Source organism: Dendrobates tinctorius, unplaced genomic scaffold (genome assembly GCF_039654945.1).
Source record: "Dendrobates tinctorius isolate UK_male_01 unplaced genomic scaffold, ASM3965494v1 ptg000250l, whole genome shotgun sequence".
Classification (NCBI taxonomy): Eukaryota; Metazoa; Chordata; class Amphibia; order Anura; family Dendrobatidae; genus Dendrobates; species Dendrobates tinctorius.
This window is the reverse complement of record NW_027361917.1, coordinates 62073072-62092859: the sequence shown is the minus strand read 5'-3', so window position 1 is coordinate 62092859 and position 19788 is coordinate 62073072. Positions and strand designations below refer to the sequence as shown.

Here is a 19788-nt window from a genome sequence, read left to right as displayed (position 1 = left end):
ACACACAGACCCTATTTATACGATACAGAGCTGTCTTTACTGGATCCAGACTCCCTGAGGAACGCACGCTAGAGCGCACACCGACCGCCCGGAAATGCTCTGTCCGGCACACAGAGATGACGTCACTGTGGAGCGCACATGGAACGCACCCCGCCGCCTGCAGAGATAGCTTGCCGGAAGTGCACCCGCAGGGCTTTTGCTGCACCCAGGAGGCAAACGTTCGAGCCGAGAGCCCCCAGGTAGAGGGAAGCGGCTCACAATTCAGGAGCAGTGCTGCAATGAGGTAGGCTGAGGGCCCCCCCCCCATCGGAGGGTGTCTGCTGCAGAGCTCTTGCAGCGGGATGGGAAAGACTGGGCCCCCCGATCCTCACTGATCTGCCTGGACAGCCATGGATAGGAGCTCTCTCGTCGTTCCTATTCTCAGTGGGACAGGAAAAACACTGAAGGGTGGAGATGGGAGGGTCCTTTTAAATCTCTCGTTGATTCCTGTCCCAAGAAGGATAAGAAGGACATCCTCCATGGTGCTGTCAGGGTTGGTGAACTGGAAATATAGCTTTGTGTAAGGCTGGTTTCACATTTGCGTTTTTTTTTCGCGGTAATTTAGCGCTAAATAGCGCATGCGTTTTTTTTCCTATACTTTGCATGGGATGCGCTTATGTGCGCATACACATGCGTTTGTACGCGTTTTACCGCGCATGCGTTTTTTTGCGGTATGCGCTCGGGCGCACAAAATGCAACTTGTTGCATTTTTTGTGCGTCCGATTTGCCTCAAAAAAACGCATGCGCGCGCAATGCGTTTTTTTACAGCAAGACACCCAATATAAGTCTATGGGTCCGCATATGTGCGCATTGGCATGCTTATGTATGCGTTTTTTTGCACATGCGTTTTTTTTTTGTTAACCATGGAATTTAGGGGTTTGGGTTAGAGTTAGGGTTAGTTAAGGGGGTTTAGGGTTAGGGTTAGGGTTAAGTATGGTTTGGTTAAGGGTTAGGGTCAGGGTTAGGGTTAAGTATGGTTTGGTTAAGGGTTAGGGTCAGGGTTAAGTATGGTTTGGTTAAGGGTTAGGGTCAGGGTTAGTTAGGGTTTGGGTTAGGGTTAAGTATGGTTTGGTTAAGGGTTAGGGTCAGGGTTAAGTATGGTTTGGTTAAGGGTTAGGGTCAGGGTTAAGGTTAGTTAGGGTTTGGGTTAGGGTTAAGTATGGTTTGGTTAAGGGTTAGGGTCAGGGTTAAGTATGGTTTGGTTAAGGGTTAGGGTCAGGGTTAAGTATGGTTTGGTTAAGGGTTAGGGTCAGGGTTAGGGTTAGGGTCAGGGTTAAGTATGGTTTGGTTAAGGGTTAGGGTCAGGGTTAAGTATGGTTTGGTTAAGGGTTAGGGTCAGGGTTAGGGTCAGGGTTAAGGTTAGTTAGGGTTTGGGTTAGGGTTAAGTATGGTTTGGTTAAGGGTTAGGGTCAGGGTTAAGTATGGTTTGGTTAAGGGTTAGGGTCAGGGTTAGGGTTAAGGTTAGTTAGGGTTTGGGTTAGGGTTAAGTATGGTTTGGTTAAGGGTTAGGGTCAGGGTTAGGTATGGTTTGGTTAAGGGTTAGGGTTAGGGTCAGGGTTAGGGTCAGGGTTAGGGTTAGTAAAGTCATGGTTTGGGTTAGTGTGAGGGGCCACCTAATGTTGGAAAAAAACGCAAACGCGGTAAAAATGCACTAAAAACGCATACAAACGCATAAAAACGCTGCGTTTTTTTCATGCATGCTCATAAAAATGCTTGAAAAAAACGCAGCAGTTGTATGCTTTTGTATGCGTTTTTCAATGCGTTTTTTTGCGGGAAAAACGCGCTGCAAAAAAAAGCAAGTGTGAAACAGGCCTAAGGTATTCATTTTGTAGCAAAATAAATTCAATGGAAGAGGGTGGATAAGAGGAATGCAAAATGCTTTATTAAAATGTCAGAAATTAATACAAAGAAATTGTGGTGTGACATTAACAATTTTCATCGCTTGTGTTATACGTTGAACATAAAAGACAAAGCAAGTCAAGAAGGCTAAAGTTACTGAAAACGGACATAGAAAACTAAACATGACTTTAATAAACTAATTCAAATATACTTACATTCATGTAAGTGTTTTGTGCGTATCTCCATTTAAGGACGCAGACAGACGGACGTACCTCCCGTGCGAGGATTGCATCATAATAATAGGACTGAGTCAGCACTCCTAACTTGAGCTTGACAGCTGCATAGTAATACATCACATTGTCATGCTCAGGCTAGTCCGTGCACTGCGATGCAATCCTCGCAAGAGAAATATGGCCGTCTATTTGTGCCCCAATGTAATCTATAGGTTACATTTTTGAACTGTAATCCAAGTGAGAAAAGAGGCACTAAACATATCCCACTTTACTATAAATAAACACCATTCTGCTTCATAAGCATGGGGATTCAGCATGGGGCAGTTCAAATGGTAAATTACTAAACTGACAAACAAAAAATATTAAAAGGAAATGAGCAAAGGCAAACAGTAGTTGATCTTGGAGGAATGTAGTTTTTCTCAAGGCACTCGTGTGTTCCATAGGAACAAGTGCCTTCTGAACTGTTCAGATTTGAATGCTTAGCTTGTTCTTTCAACACACATGGCAATGCCCATGCCACCACCAATACACAGAGCAGCAACTCCTTTCTTCCCGCCAGTTCTCTCTAACGCATAAAGAAGAGTGACCAAAATACGGCAGCCAGACATCCCAAGAGGGTGACCGAGCGCTATAGCTCCTCCTTGTATGTTAACCTGCAGAACCAAAAAAAATAAAAATAAAATATAATATATTTATTTTGCAAGCAATATATGCTATAGTGCCACGTATATTAAAATAGTAATTATCCTAAAATTGCACCTAATGGTAGGGTTCTGGGTGCTCTATAGGAGACCTTTGATTGTGGAAACCAGCACTGATCAGAGTTCACTACTTTACTTACATGTTCTGGAAAATGACTAACCTTATTGGGGTTCAGTCCTAAATCTTTAACAATTGCTATTGCTTGTGCTGCAAAAGCTTCATTAATTTCATATACATCCACATCATCCAGGCTCCACCCTGCTTTTTCAACCTGTAAGATACACCAAGCACAGTTCTATGTGACGTCTTGTTATTGCATAACAGGCTAATATTTTGATGACCTCACACAGCCTCTCGCCTCTTTCTTCCAAGAACTTTATTTGGCCATATTAGGGCTCATTTTTTGCAGGACGAGTTGTAGTTTTCATTAACACCAAACATTTTATGATATAAGATGGGAAACAAACTTCAAGTGGGATAAAAGGATTAAAAAAAAATGCAATTCCACCATTGTCGCTTGGGTTTTGATTTTACAGTATTCATGGTATAGTAAAAGTGACCTGGCAGCATAATTCTCCAGGACAGTAGCATTCCAGCAATACCAAACTTGCATAAAGTGTAGACTTTTTTTCCCCACAAAGAAAAAAAAAAAACATACTAAACAAATAAAAAAAAAAATAATTTCTCTTTGTTTCGCCAATTTCCAAGACATTCTTACTTTTCTATCGACTGAGTTGTGCAAGGGCTTTTTTCCCTCCAGTTTGAGGTAAATATGTAGCTTTGTTCACTTTTTATTGCTTTTTTTTTTTAAATAGCAACTAAAAAAATGCAATTCTGGCATTTTGAGCTCTTTATGACATCTACTGTTTGGCTTAATTTTAGAATTTAGACAAACCAGAATTTTATAGACGTGGGAGTTTAAAATATTTTATTAGGGATAATAAAATGGTGATTCAAATTTTTATACATATATTTTTAAAAACTTTCTGCAGTCAATTTAGGGGACTTGAATATAGTAAAAACTGAGTTCCCCTATGAAGTTCAGCCTATGGCCGGGGTCACACTTGCAACTGCAATGCGAGAAACTCGCGTGAGTCTTTCACATCAATACCCGGCACAGAAGCCGGCGGCTCGGACCGGAGCGTTCAGGTGCATAGAAATACATGCAGCCGCACACTCTGGTCCCGAGTACCGGATATTGATGCGGGAGTTTCTCGCATTGCAGTTGCAAGTGACACCCCGGCCTATGACTGAGCTTCACAGGAGTACAAAGATGGCAGCAAAGGTGCCTTCTGTAGGCCCCCAGCTGCTATTGTAGCCAGTCATGAGCAGCAGCAACCCCTCCATTTAAATGCTGCTATCAGAGACTGGCAAGAGCATTTAAATGGTTGACAGCAAGATTTAAAGCTCAGCTCTTAGATGGAGGTCGGCTATGTAATATAACTGTCAGACATATCTGGAAAAAGTTTGCTCCATACAGTTTTGATGATCTGCTTTAATCATATTGATTTCTGTGGACCCGGTAAACATCCCTTTTAATTTGTTTTTATGGCAATAAATTAAATCATTTTACATAACAAGCACTATTTTTAAACACTTCAAACGTCTCACTCAAGAAGCCATGATGAATTGGGCATCAGTGTGTCCTCAAGGCTTCCAGATTACTACTGTTATTTATTTGAATAATATAAAAAAAAAACCCAAATAATAAAACACAACTTACAGCTTTTTTAATAGCAGGAATTGGACCAACTCCCATAATGGATGGATCCAAACCAGCTTGGGTGGTGCAGACTATTTGTGCCATAGGTACAAGATGTCTGCGTTGTGCTTCAGATTTCTTCATAAGTATAACCGCTGCAGCTCCATCATTTATACCTGAGAAGATGCCAGGATTAATTATTAATAATCAATGTTACAGAAATTATAAGATTATAGGATGGACTGGAAACTCATTATATTATGTATCTGATCCTACAGCAGTAAACAACATCTTTTAGAGGTTTTCTTTACTTTTTTTTAATCAAAATATTTAGGTCTGAATGCAGTTATTGATGTATATAATGCATAAATGGCTTCCAACTGTAGTGACTCTCAAACAAAAAATTTGAGACCAGAGGCACCACTAACTGTTCTGATGACAGCTTCCACAGGTAATCCCTGCATGTGTTGCGGCTGGTGATGGGCGAACGTGCTCGGATAACGTCTTATCTGAGCATTTTGGGCGTGCTTGCATATTAACCCCTTAATGACCGGAGCTTTTTCGGTTTTGCGCTTTCGTTTTTCGCTCCCCTTCTTTCCAGAGCCATAACTTTTTATTTTTCCATCAATATGGCCATGTAAGGGCTTATTTTCTGCGGGACGAGTTATACTTTTGAACGACACCATTGGTTTTAGCATGTTGTGTACTTGAAAATGGGAAAAAAATTCCAAGTGCGGTGAAATTGCCAAAAAAAAGTGCAGTCCCACACGTTTTTGTTAGGCTTTTTTGCTAGGTTCACTAAATGCTAAAACTGACCTGCCATTATGATTCTCCAGGTCATTACGAGTTCATAGACACCAAATATGTCTAGGTTCTTTTTTTATCTAAGTGGTGAAAAAATATTTCCAAAGTTTGGTAAAAAAAAAAAAAAATTACGCAATTTTCCGAGACCCGTAGCGTCTCCACTTTTCGTGATCTTGGGATGGGTGAGCGCTTATTTTTTGCATGCTGAGCGGACGTTTTTAAACATATCACTTTTGCGCAGATACGTGCTTTTGATCGTCCCGTTATTGCATTTTAATGCAATGTCACGGCGACCAAAAAAACATAATTCTGGCATTTCGATTCTTTTCTGGCTACGCCATAGCGATCAGGTTAATCTTTTCTTTTGACAGATCGGGCGATTCTGAACACGGCAATACCAAATATGTGTATGTTTGATTTTTTTTTTTTTGCTTCATTTTGAATGGGGTGAAAAAGGAGTTATTTGAACTTTGACAGCGGCATTTAACTAGTTAATAGGCACGGGTGGATCGCCAGAGCCCACAACAAAGCCGAGGATGCTGCCATCAATTGAACTATCCTGTCCAATGGCAGTAAGAGTTAATGTTAGAGTCTTTGCAGCTGATAGACAGCCTCAACACGTGGGGATTACGTAACAATCAGACAATCCCCACATAAGCAGCCGCAGAAACTCGAACATGATTTACGAGCACGCCCAGATGCTTGGATAACACCCGAGCGTGCTCGGATAAGGTGTTATTCGAGGACGTTCACCCATCACTAGTTGCGACTAACAGCCGCGAATCAGGCAGCTGCGAGGACTCTCCTAGTCAACTCGTTACCTGCATTAAAGACAGCTGTCTTACATAGTCACCTTTTAATAGAGTCCTGGCCACAGACTCAAATAATCAGTCAGACTCTAACATCTACAACATGGGCAAAACCACAGAGCTTTCTAAGGATGTCAGGGACAAGATCATAGACCTGTACAAAGCTGGAATGGGATACCAAACCCATACGTTAGACGTTGGGTGGGGAGACAATTGTTGGTGCAATAGTAAGAAAATGGAAGAAATACAAAATGACTGTCACTCGACATCGAACTGAGGTACCATGCAAAATCTCACCTCGTGGGGTATACTTGATCACGAGGAAGGTGAGAAATCAGCCTAAAACTACATGGGGGGAACTTGTTAATGATCTCAAGGCAGCTGGGACCACAGTCACCAAGAAAAACCATTGGTTTTAAATCCTGCAGTATCGCCAAGGTCCCTCTGCTCAAGAAGGCACATGTGCAGGCCCATCTAAAGTTTGCCAATGAACACCTGAATGATTCTGTGAGTGATTGGGAGAAGGTGCTGTGGTCAGATGAGACAAAAATTGAGCTCTTTGGCATTAACTCAACTCGCCGTGTTTGGAGGAAGAGAAATGCTACCTATGACCTAAAGAACACCTTCCTCACAGTCAGGCATGGAGGTGGAAACATGTTTTGGGGTGTTTCTGTGCTAATGGCACAGGACTACTTACCCGAATCAATGGGAGAATGGATGGAGCCATGTACCGTAAAAATCCTAAGTGACTACCTCCTTCCCTCTACCAGGACATTAAAAATGTGCCGTGGCTGGGTCTTCCAGCAAGACAATGATCCAAAACACACAGCCAAGGCAACAAAGGAGTGGCTCAAAAAGAAGCACATTAAGGTAATGGAGTAGCCAGTCTCCAGACCTTAATCAAATAGAAAACTTATGGAGGGAGTTGAAGCTCCGAGTTGCCAAGCAACAGCCTCAAAATCTTAATGATTTAAAGATGATCTGCAAAGAGGAGGGGACCAAAATTCCTCCTGACATGTGCGCAAACCTCATCAACTACAAAAAACGTCTGATTGCTGTGCTTGCCAACAAGGGTTTTGCCACCAAGTATTAAGTCTTGTTTGCCAGAGGAATCAAATACTTAGTTCTCACTGCAAAATGCAAATGTATATAATGTATACAATGTGATTTTCTGGATTTTATTTTTGATATTCTCTCAATGTTAAAATTAACCTACCCTAAAAATTATAGACTGTTCATGTCTTTGTCAGTGGACAAACTTACAAAATCAGCAAGGGATCAAAAACATTTCCTTCATTGTATATAATGCTATGTGCTTTTATATACATACGTTGAACCCTGATCCTGCATCCTTTTAGAAGTCCATGTGAACTCTTAATATTTGGCATGCTGTTGCGTTACATAGGTATTCCCCATGTTGATTCTCCTCTGTGTTCTTGTGTTAAATGGGACTATCAAATGTCTCAGTTGAGGTTAACTGGTTGGTCTATATTCTTGACACATTGTTCTTTTGTCTACTGCAGTATCACTCCGCAGATATCGTTCATTACAAGGTGCTGTTCATGCAGGTCTTTATTTTTTGTCTCGATGATCAAGTATCTCAGTATTTGCACTAGGAACTGGCTGTCTTGTACTCCCCAATGGTGTTTTCTTAGATCAGGCGATAAGATAAAATTTTTCGCCAAGAAACAAAATCTTACTTTTGACTTTACTCATTTGCCTTCTTTTAGAGAGGCATCTCGCTCTTAATTCATAATTATTTTCGATAAGACCCTTTACAAACTTGACAAGACACTGAGGGACACTTTAAATTTGTCCTTAAGGATATTAATACTAAGACCGGGTTCACACTTGCATTTGGCTGGTCTGCGTATGGCTGTGTACGTCCTCCCTTAAGCTCCGCCTACTTCCGCATGTGTCCTGAGTACCAATCTTTAACATTGGGTACGCAGGGACATGCGTTGTATTCGGATGCGCCCGCATGCGGGGTTTTGACGTACGCAGCCATACGCAGACCAGCCAAACGCAAGTGTGAACCCGGCCTAAGTCCTTCAAGATTTTATGTATATGTAATCCTCCACATGTGGAAGCCTTTGCGCTCCAAGGAGGAATTAGTTTTGCTCAACAATACCGCTCCTCATACGTTTTCTGCATGGGAGATTTTAATCAGCGCTTGGCAGATTACATTCAGTCTTACTGGATGATACCCCCTTCCTCATATAGCCAATTATAGCGAGTGTGGTCTAGGTGGACCTCTGTAGACATCTCCAGCCTATGTTGAGAAATTATTTGATATTCCTCAAGTAGCCAATCCTTATCGAGAATTGATTATATATTTGAGTCCCGTAATTTATGTCTCCTTTGATTCACATGGTCCCCATAGGATTTCTGATCATAGCCCAGTCATCCTGCTACAATTTGCTTATCTCTATATATAAATCTGAATGTGTGTGTGTTTGTGTGTGTGTGTGTGTGTGTGTGTGTGTGTGTGTGTATGTATATATGTGTGTGTGTGTGTGTGTGTGTGTGTGTGTGTGTATCACCAACCAATCACGAAGCAGCAGAGTGGGACACAGTTGGAGAGCGGGGCTGAGGACGGATACAGCAGGACAGTGCATGGAGAGCGGGGCTGTGAGGAAGACAGTCTTCAGGACAGAGGCCGAATAGTGCCGGCACCCTCCCAGCCCTGTCCCGGCTCAGTTGGCGCTCCCCGTCGCCAACTGCGCTATCCCCCCTCTCCCCTGTATCTTCCCGGCCTAAATTTAGCCCCCGGCTTCTACTGCGGCCTACTACAGCGCTAGGCCACGCCCCCCGCAGGCCACCCAATCACACGCGCTGCAGCTCCGCTCTAGCTCCGCCCACTCCAGCAAGCTCTGCTCACTCCGGCCGACCACACTAGGCCACGCCCCCCGCAGGCCGCCCAGTTACATGCGCTGCAGCTCCGCTCTAGCTCCACCCACCTCCACCAACTCCGGCCAAACGAATCTGCGCACATCTTCCCTCTTAAAGGGATCTCCTGTATGGAAGTTAGGGAAAATCCCTCAGCGCTCTGATTCTGACCCCAGGCCTCTATTAAAGGGATCATTGGTATGGAAGTTAGGACCGTTCCCACTCAGCTCTGTGGTTCTGACCCCAGGCCCCACTTAAAGGGATCCCTGGTATGGAAGTGAGGGCAAATCCACTATGCGCTCTGATTCTGACCCCAGGCCTCTCTTAAAGGGATCTACGGTATGGAAGTTAGGGTAAATCCCTCAGTGCTCTGATTCTCACCCCAGGCTTCTATTAAAGGGATCATTGGTATTTAAGTCAGGGCAAATCCACTCAGCGCTCTGGTTCTGACACCAGGCTGATGGGATGATGTGGGATATTAGGGGTAGTAGTCCGATGGCTCTGGCTGATGGGATGATGTGGGATATAAGGGGTAGTAGTCCGGCGGCTGTGACGGGATGATATGGGATATTAGTGGAAGTTGTCCGGTAGCTATGGCTGATGGGATGATGTGGGATATTAGGGGGAGTAGTCCAGTGGCTCTGGCTGACGGGATGATGTCTGATATTAGGGGTAGTAGTCCGGTGGCTTTGACAGGATGATGTGGGATATTAGGGGTAGTAGTCCGGTAGCTTTGATGGGATGATGTGGGATATTAGTAGTCCGGTGGCTCTGGCTGACGGGACGATGTGGGATACTAGGGGTAGTAGTCTGGTAGCTCTGGCTGACGGGATGATGTGGGATATTATAGTGAATGTGGCTATGCAGCGCTGGGCTCTTCAGCTAGTCTGTTTATAAAGTCACACTGGACAGTTCACCCCTTTTGACTTTTGAATACTAATGATAGAATCCAATATCAACTCACATTCTTCCTTCAAGTTAATGATTGTGATCTAAATCCTTCACTTTGCTGGCATACGATTGAAGTGTACATAGGGGGATCCCTAAGATCCTGTATCTTTTATTGAGCAAGAACAGTGCAAGAGGCGGCATCATTAGCATCCTGGGTCAAGGAGGCTGAGCAGCAATATATTCAGGACGTCTGTGACCCTAAGGCTATGTGCACACGTTGTGGATTCCGCTGCGGGTTTTTAAGCGTGGAAACACAGGTGGAAACGCAGGTAAAATGACCTGCGGTTTGGTCTGCGGTTTTGCCCTGCGGTTTCACACCTCTACTATGTTAAAGGTGTGAAACCGCTGCGGAAACCGCCCAAACAATTGACATGCTGCGGTTTGTAAACCGCAGCAAAACCGCGTGGAAAAAACCGCAGCGTGAGCACAGCGTTTTTGAAAACCCATAGGGCTTTCATTGTACTGTACCATGTCAGCGGAACTGCTGCATTTCCGCAGGGCCAAAACCGCTGCAGAAACGCAGCAGAATCCGCAACGTGTGCACATAGCCTAATAGGCAGGATTGGTTGAGTGCTCAGGTTATATAGTCATGAACTGAATCTAATCTAGAAAAAGTAAAACTTTTCTTTATTAAAACATATTTTGAACAGGGCAAGCAGTCTTGTCATCTCTTGACACAGAATAACTAACTCAGTCCTTAAAATACAAGGCAAATAGTACGATAATTACGGAAGCGGTAGCAATCACTTCCAGGTTTTAAGAACATTATTTTACCCTGTACAAATCTACTAATGACAACTTCATAGATAAGGTGCTGGAGTACTTGCTATTACATTCATTGCATTATCCCAGCTTGATGCTAAATTTACTACCGACGAGTTGCACTTCTCATTCTCGGACATGGCATTAAACATATCACCTGGACCTGAAGGTCTTTTAAACTGAAATTCATAAAAGTTATGATGAGATTTTATCCCCGATTTAACTTGCCACCCTGGACTAGGTTATCGAAGCCCATCAACTCCTTTTATGATGCATCTAATACTGTGCTTTTGAAACCAGATAAGAATTAGACCGAGCCTCATATAAACCAATCTCCCTGGTTAGTGAAGACTACAAAATATGGACTAAAATCTTGGGCAAGCCTCAACATTATTCATCCGGATCAGACGGGCTTTATGCTTGGGAAGTCCACTACTATTAATATTAGACCAATGCCGGCAGGAAAGCCTTCAAATCACTGGAATGGCTCTTCATAGCCTGCTTAACCCCTTTACCCCCAAAGGTGGTTTGCATGTTAATGACCGGGCCAATTTTTACAATTCTGACCACTGTCTCTTTATGAGGTAATAACTCTGGAACGCTTCCATGGATCCCGGTGATTCTGACATTGTTTGTCTCGTGACATTTTGTACTTCTTCATATAACTGGCATATGTTGGAAAAAAAAAAAAAAAAAGGAAATTTGGCGAAAATTTCACAATTTTCCAACTTTGAATTTTTATGCCCTTAAATCACAGAGATATGGCACGCAAAAAACTTAATAAGTAACATTTCCCACGTGTTTACTTTACATCAGCACAATTTTGGAACCAAATTTTTGTTTTGTTAGGAAGTTATAAGGGTTAAAGTTGACCAGCGATTTCTCATTTTTACACCACCATTTTTTTTTTTTTAGGGACGGCATCACACTTGAAGTCACTTTGAGGGGTCTATATGATAGAAAATACCCAAAAGTGACACCATTCTAAAAACTGCACCCCTGATGGTACTCAAAACCACATTCAAGAAGTTCATTAATCCTTCAGGTGCTTCACAGGAATTTTTTGAATGTTTAAAAAAAAAATGAAAATTTAACTTTTTCACAAAAAAATTACTTCAGGTCCAATTTTTTTTTTATTTTACTAAGGGTAACAGGAGAAATTGGACTGCAAAAGTTATTGTGCAATTTGCCCCGAGTACACCGATACCTGATATGTTGGGGGAACCACTGTTTCGGCGCATGGCAGAGCTCGAAAGGGAAGGAGTGCTGTTCGACTTCAACGCAAAATTGGCTGGAATGGGGATCGGACACCATGTCACATTTGGAGAGCCCCTGATGTGCTTAAACAGTGGAAACCCCCCACAAGTGACCCCATTTTGGAAACTAGACGCCCCAAGGAACTTATCTAGATATGTGGTGAGAACTTTGAACACCAAGTGCTTCACAGACGTTTATAAGTTTATAATGCCTAGGCATGGAAAAAGGAAGCCGCCTCCCTGCAGGACCCCGAAGGCCCCCGCGGCCATATTGGATCCAGGGGCCTGCAGGGAGGAGACCCTCGGAGCAGCGCAGGCACATCGCGCTGCTCTGAGTGTCTCAGGGAAGCACGCAGGGAGCCCCCTCCCTGCTCGATGCTTCCCTATGCCCCCGATACACTGCGATCATGTTTGGTCGCAGTGTGCCAGGGGTTAATGTGCCGGGGGCGGTCCGTGACCGCCCCTGGCACATAGTGCCAGGTGTCAGCTGTGATAATCAGCTGACACCCGGCCGCAATCAGCGGCGCTCCCCCGTGAGTGCCGCTGACCGCGCTGACATACTATCCCGTCCCCGGTCATACGGGCTCGGGTACCGTGGACAGGATAGTACGTCAGATGTCAGAAAGGGGTTAAAATATTTTGCTTTTGACCCCAAATTTTCTGCCCCATTGTGACGAATCGCAAGGGGGATATATTTGGTTATCCTACCGCTGCCACCAATATGTCAGGAACTGCATGGGTGTTTGGTTGCCCCCAGTTCTTCAGCAGGGTCTATCACCGTGATCAAAAGGAACCAAGAGGAACAATTTCCTATTGTTGCCATGTACCAGCCGGCAGATCTCGGCGAGCACACTGCGCATGCGCCCGCAATTTTTTTTTTTTTTTCAGTAAGATGACACAGAGGGTCCAAGGATGGCAGAGGTATCAAGGAGTCTCGGGAGAAAGTGGAGGGCAAAATTTCTCTCTCATCTGACATATATATTATGTCTAGTACATAGGAAAGGGAGACACCAAGGGCAAATAGGGTCTTATCCAACAATAAAACAGCAATTTTTTAAAACTGCTCACCTGGCATTAGGTGGTCAAAGCACGTGTAGTGAGGATAGGCTTCCGCAGAACCACAGGTCTGTCACCGACCAGACAATACTGAACACTGCAGGATAGGATGTGGATTTTTGTCCGCGCTGCACAAAAGATAAAATTCCAAGATATAGTAGAAGTTCAATAGTGGTTTATTTGACATGTTTCAGGGTGAATACCACCCCTTCCTCAGGAGGCACCTTGGAATTTTATCATTCGGGCAGCGTGGACAAAAATCCACATGTATTTTATGTCAGAAGAGAGAGATATCATTATAACAGCTGGCACACTGATCTTGTTCTTCAGTGTCTCTGCTACCCCTGCAATAAAGGAAAAATCTAAAGTTACTTACCGTTAACGGGATTTTACAGAGCCCATGACAGCACCACCTGAGAGAAGGTATCCGCCCACCAGGACAGGAAACCTACTGAATAAAGAGGCAGTACCGCTCCTCCGCATCAGTTTGGTTTCAGAGCACAAGAGGACCTCCAGACGGTTAGTAGCATAACATCACCAAATACAATTTTCTTAACACCCTTACTAGTGCACATCACAAGTGACAAAGGGAATATAAGGATGCAGTAATTGGCTCTGTAAAATCCCGTTACCAGTAAGTAATTTAGATTTTTTTCCCTTCTCCCATGACAGCACCACCTGAGAGATTTATGTAGATCAAAGGACCCTAGGGAGGGATCACCGCTTGCAATACCTTCCTCCCAAAGGACAGGTCAACAGAGGTGGACAATTTGAGGCGATCCTGTCTATAGAAGGTGGAAGGGGAAGACCATGTGGCCTCCTTACATATTTCGTCGATGGACACCTCCGCTCTCAGCCCAGGAGGTCACCACAGTCCTGGTGGAATGAGCTTTCAGATTTCCAGGAACTGGTCTACTACTAGAGGTGTAGGCTAAGCTAATGGCGTCACTTATCCATGTAGCTATGGTCTCCCTTGAAACACCACACCGCTTCCAGATTGCCTGGAATTACACAAATAAGGCTTCATCCTTCCTCCATTGCCTAGTTCTGTCTAGGTACTGTATCAGGGCCCTCCTGACATCTAATGTGTGAAGTTTGTGTTCTTCTTGCAGTCCTTTGTTCACTATAGGAGGGAAGAACTACCTCCTGTCTCCTACGAAACTTCGAGGCCACCTTGGGGAGATAGGGTGGTGCTGAGGCCAGATCCAGCGTATCATCTAACACCTGCTTAAAAGGATGATTAATCGATAGGGCCTGCAAATCACTAACCATACACGGCGACGTTAGAATTGTTTTTAGTGCTAGTATTTTATCTGGCACCTTATGTATGGGCCCAAAGGGTGATTTTGTTAAGACTTCCAGGACCAAGTTTAAATCCCACGGAGGCATTTTTTGGATCTTGCACAGGCCTAGACGTCTGGCATGCTTTAATGAACCTGACCACCCACCTATCTGCTGCCAGGTTATAGATGTAAAGGGCTCCTAAGGTAGATACCTGTGCACCTTAAGGGTGTTGATGGCCAGGCCCATCTCCATACCCTTCAGAAGAAATTCTAAGATATCTCTGATTGGCACCGTACCCCCCAACAGACTGCCATGAGAAAGCCAAAAATGTAGCCCATATTCTTCCATAAATCCTAATTGTTATGCTTTCTACTCTGCATCAGAGTAACTACCAAGGCCGGAGAAAACCTCTGTTGTTACCAGTGCCCTCTCAAAATCCAGGCCATCAAATGAAGACCTTACCTCTGAGGATGTGACACTGGGCCCTGCCTGAGGAGACCTGGAACATCCGGGAGAAACCAGGGATCTGCCAAGGACATTCTTCTCATCTAAGAGAACCATGGTCTCTTGGGCCAGAACGGAGCAATGAGGATGACATCCGCCGCCTCCTCCCGAATTTTCCTCAGAACTGCCAGGATCAACATTAATGGGGGAAATGCATAGGCCAGTCGGAGATCCCACGGGGTCTGCAGTGCATTTACTGCGTATGATCCCTCTTGGGTTCAGGGAACAGAAGCGCTTTGTCTTCCTGTTTGCAAATAGTTTTCTGGCTGCCCCAAAGATTCACAATCTGCTGAAAGATAGATGGATTCAACTCCCATTCCCCCGTTTCAAGGATGTCAGGCTGAGGAAGTCTGCTTCCTCGTTCTTTCCCCTTTATGTGTAGGGTCGATATCTATATCTGATATTCCTACATCACCTGGAGAATTTCCTGAGCTAGCCGTATTAGGGGCCGAGATCTTGTGCACCCCAGTGATTGATATAGGCTACAGAAGTTCAATTGTCCGATAAAATTCGAACATGGCTCCCTTCTAAACAGGGAAGGAACTAACTTTTTTATTGCTAGCAGTTCCCTGTAGTTTAAAGAACCGTCTGCTTCTGTTTCTGACCAGATTCCCTGAATTATATGGTCTCTAAGATGCGCGACCCATCCTTCCACGCTTGCATCTGTCACTGTCACATCTGATATTGGGAGGGACTATGGAACGCAGCGCGATAGATTCCCTGGATACAGCCACCAGGCCATGTAGTCTACTGCTTCCCGGGAAAGCATAATCTTCCCCTCCAGATGTCCAGCCAGCTTCCTTTACCCTTCTAGGACATCCTGCTGATAAGCCCTGTAATGACATTGTACTGCTGGAATCCAAGATGTCATTGATCCTAAAAGAGACATGGCTTTCCTCAGAGACATGATCGGGTTGGTCAAAACTGCTGACACACGGGCTATAATCCTGTCCTTTGGTAGGGGACAGACCTGTTTCTCTGAGTCCAAAATAAGCCCCAAGAAGGATTGAACCTTCAGGGGCTATAGCCTCGACTTTTCAATATTTATCATTCAACCAAGATCGGACAGTGTTTTGGATGTAATTTAGTTGAGTACTGCATTCATGTTCTGCTCTGTCGTTCACCAAAAAATCATCCAGATATGGTACTACTAGCAGATTCTTCTCCCGTAAATGTGCCGTCACCTCCAGAACAATCTTGGTGAAGATTTTCAGGGCCATGCACATCTCAAAGGGCAGCGCTCTGTACTGGAAATGTCCGAGTTGTCCTTTTACATATACTGCTACCCTTAGGAACTGCTGGTCTTCCCAATGAATGGGGACATGTTAATATGCGTCCTTTAAATCCAAGACACACATAACATCCCGGGAACAAGATCTTGATTGCTGTCTTTATTAACTCCATTTTGAATGGTCTGTAGACCAGGAATCTATTGAGGCCTTTCAGATTGATGATAGGTCTGGTTTCTTTATCAGAAACAGGGGAGAATAAAATCCCATCCCTTGCTGCTGAACAGGTACCTCCACTAGCACCCTCTTTTGAAGCAAGAGCAACACCTCCGGTTCCAGGATATGGAGGACGAGATACTGAAGCTGTGCCTGGGGATAAATATGAACTTTAGTCTCAGCCCCGATTTTGTTATACTGAGCACCTAGGTATTGGCGGAGATTCTTTCCCAGGCAGTTTTGAAGTGGGACAGCCTTCATCCTACCTGGGACTGCATATCACTTGGAGGATTTTCGGCTTCTCAACGAAGAACCCCCAAACACGAATCCCTTGCTTTTTGGCTTATCTCTCCTGTCGCCTTGTTCCTTGGGTGGTCTACTCCTGTTATGTTTTCTCGTCCGAAAGGAACATTTAAACTGAGGACATGATACACTAGGGACGCTTTTCTTGTCTGCTGTCTTATCAAGACTATTGTCAAAAGCTTGACCAAAAATATATTTGCCCTCACACGGAGTAGAGCACAGCCTAGTCTTGGACTGAGCATCCCCCAGCCAGCTTTTGAGCCATAGAGCTCTACAGGCAGCATTAGAGGTTTGCTGATCTCGCCACTAACCTGAGTCGGCCAAGGTATCAGCCAAAAAGGAAGCTGCTCCCTGCAGCAGTGGAAGATCGGCCAGAACCTCTTCCTTTGGGGTATTGTCTCTCAGATGGTCGCCTAGCTGTTGTATCCACACCATCATTGATCTTGCCGTGCAGGGTGCAGCTATCGCCGGTTTTACTGAACCCGCCGAAGACTCCCAGGCTTGCTTTAGGAAGGTTTCGGCCTTCTTGTCTAAAGGATCTCTTAGAGTCTCTAGGTCTTTGAAGGGCAATGTGGATTTTTTAACTGATTTAGCCACTGCAACGTCAATTTTGGGGTCTTCTCCCATATGCCTGCCTCTTCCTCATCAAAGGATCTCCTTTTTCTAAGAAGATGGTAGCGGCCCTTCCCTTTTTGGCTTCTTCGATTCCTTGTTAATGAAAACGTCAAAATGTTCATTAACCGGAAAGGAACGCCTCTTCCTCTGACCCAAGCCCCCAATGTCCTGAACTGTCTTGGTTGACTTGGGATCAGAAATGCCCATAGTGGACCTCATAGCTCTAACCAATCTGTCAGTATCCTCCATTGGGAAGCAGTGCCTGGTTCCGAAGAACGTCTCCCCCTGGCAGTGGGCTCGTGACCTGCCTTACTCTTCAGGCTGGTCCTGCTGCCTGTACGATTGCCACTGCACCCTTCACGACGCTGCTGATGGCGCTGAAGGGGCTCCTGTATTGATGGCAGCAAAGAAGATTGTGGTGGCGTCTGCTGCGGTGGTGGTTGGCGACACTGCTGCGGCTCATCCATGTCTGGATGCTGCAGGAAATGCCATCTTCCTGGGCACTTACCTTTAAATATTGTGTGGCCCCGCCTCCTCCGTCTCTTGAAGTTTTAAATCCGGTGTGCTGGGGATCCTCTAGCCCTCGGATGGCCGATGACGACTCCGGCGCGCTACGTTAGTGGGATGTGCCGGATCTCCTCCTGTGTTCTGCGCGTGTGCAGCCTCGCTTTCCGGCGCATTCGGCTTCAGACCACGCCGGCTCCCCCAGCGTCCCCAGCCATGCGCAAACCAAGAAGCACGTCCCAAAGCACATCGCTGGGATGCTGCTGCAATCCCCATCGCGCGCAGACCCAGGACCCGTGTCAGTAGGAGACATTTACACAAGAGGTACGGCCTCCCGGTCGGCATTACCTCAACCACGGACGGCATAATGAGTTCCTGGACACCCTCCCGGGTAAGTGTACGGCTTTCTTCTGCAGGTTCCCACAAGGACAGGAAACCAAACTGATGCGGAGGGGAGGTACCGTCTTTATTCAGTAGGTTTCCTGTCCTGGTGGGCGGATACCCTCTCTCAGGTGGTGCTGTCATGGGAAAAGGGAAAATAAGGCCCCATAGTGGCCGCCATTTTAATGTGTATCTTTGGTCTTTAAGGGGTTAAAGAGCAGCTCTCTCTACACATCTCTTGTTTTCCAAGGTTCGTTCTTCCCCAGTGACAGTGGAGGAGAGATGGAGAGACAATTCTTTGTCAGTGGATGACTGGCAGAATATGATTTGTTCACATGATGTAGCCTCATAAGCAATGAACAATAAGCTGATCCATCTCTCTATCTAATATATAAAGCTCAAGTAAGTGTGTGTGTGTGTGTGTGTGTGTGTGTGTGTGTGATTGGCATCCGCACCGTCGCAGCTACAGCTACAAAATTTGGCACAGTCACACGTCTGGACCCCGAGAGTGTCCGACCTAGGCTATGTTGCGAGGCGAAATTTTAACCCCGCGCGTTCCAATTCACCAAACAATTTTGCCCCTATCTACATAATGGGGAAAAAGTGTGTGTGTGTCAAGCCCCGCCCCTCATTATGATGTCATAATGGTTGCCATGGCGACGCTGATGTCATCCTAGGTTGCAAAACCCACCGCTCATTATGATGTCATAATGGTTGACTATGGGAAGGAGGATGTGTGATGGGTATATGGGCACTGGACTATGGGATGGAGGATATGTATGACGGGTATATGGGCACTGGACTATGGGATGGAGGATATGTATGATGGGTATATGGGCATGGGACTATGGGATGGAGGATGTGTGATGAGTATATGGGCACTCGACTATGGGATGGCGAATATGTATGATGGGTATATGGGCATGGGATGGAGGATGTGTGATGGGTATATGGGCACTCGACTATGGGATGGAGGATAATTATAATTTGCTATAACTAACCACAGTTAGTTACTATGCCCGGGCAGCGCCGGGCTCTTCAGCTAGTTATCTATAAAACCTGACTGCAGTTAGTCCACTTGAGATAGTCAGGACCCCTTTCAAAGGGTGCCATCATTGCCATTCTCAGAGTGCTGACTTTTGGCATACGAAGTGCTTTGGTCCCCAATATCCTCTGTTGGGATTACATTTTTTAAGATCGCTTACAACTCAATTGTCAAAACCTATATAGTGTGAAACTAACAACCCAACTGAGCTGACATTTAGGTTGTTAGACAAAGAAAAGTGACAGCATCACACTCAAATCTTTCCAGGGAAACCTAGGGTGCTTTCACATTTTTTTCTGTGTCCCCGTCGGGGCATACACCCTAAATCCCCGGCAAAACGAGGTCCAGATGTATGCGCCTACGGGCCATAGACTAATGGTGACGGCACAGCGAACATGCTCTCTGCCGTGCATAATTTTTGGGAGTGTATGCCTACAAGAGGCAGACAATCCAGCGTAGTAGACCAGAAAAAAGTGCACGGCAGAGATCATATTTGTTCTGCCGTCACCATTACTGTCTAAGTCCCCATCAGCGCACGCATCTGGACCCAGTTTTGCGGGGGATTTCGGATGTATGCTCCGACAGGGACACAGAACGCAATGTGAAAGCACCCATTTTCTTAGCCAGGAAAACTATTTCTCTCCACTGGATGGCTGCCGGATGCC

At 45.1% G+C, this 19788-nt stretch overlaps 1 protein-coding gene across 1 annotated transcript in view; it reads right to left on the bottom strand.

Annotated features, from left to right (window-relative positions):
- Positions 1-1899: 1899 nt before the first annotated feature.
- The window catches only part of ACAT2 (acetyl-CoA acetyltransferase 2), a 53568-nt gene continuing 35679 nt past the window's right edge, over positions 1900-19788 (bottom strand). The window contains exons 7-9 of the mRNA XM_073557716.1: positions 4537-4691; positions 2974-3084; positions 1900-2764 (exon numbers count right to left, since the gene is read on the bottom strand). Coding sequence (XP_073413817.1) covers positions 2591-2764; positions 2974-3084; positions 4537-4691 — 440 coding nt within the window. The 3' untranslated portion in view covers positions 1900-2590. The remainder of the gene's footprint in view (positions 2765-2973; positions 3085-4536; positions 4692-19788) is intronic.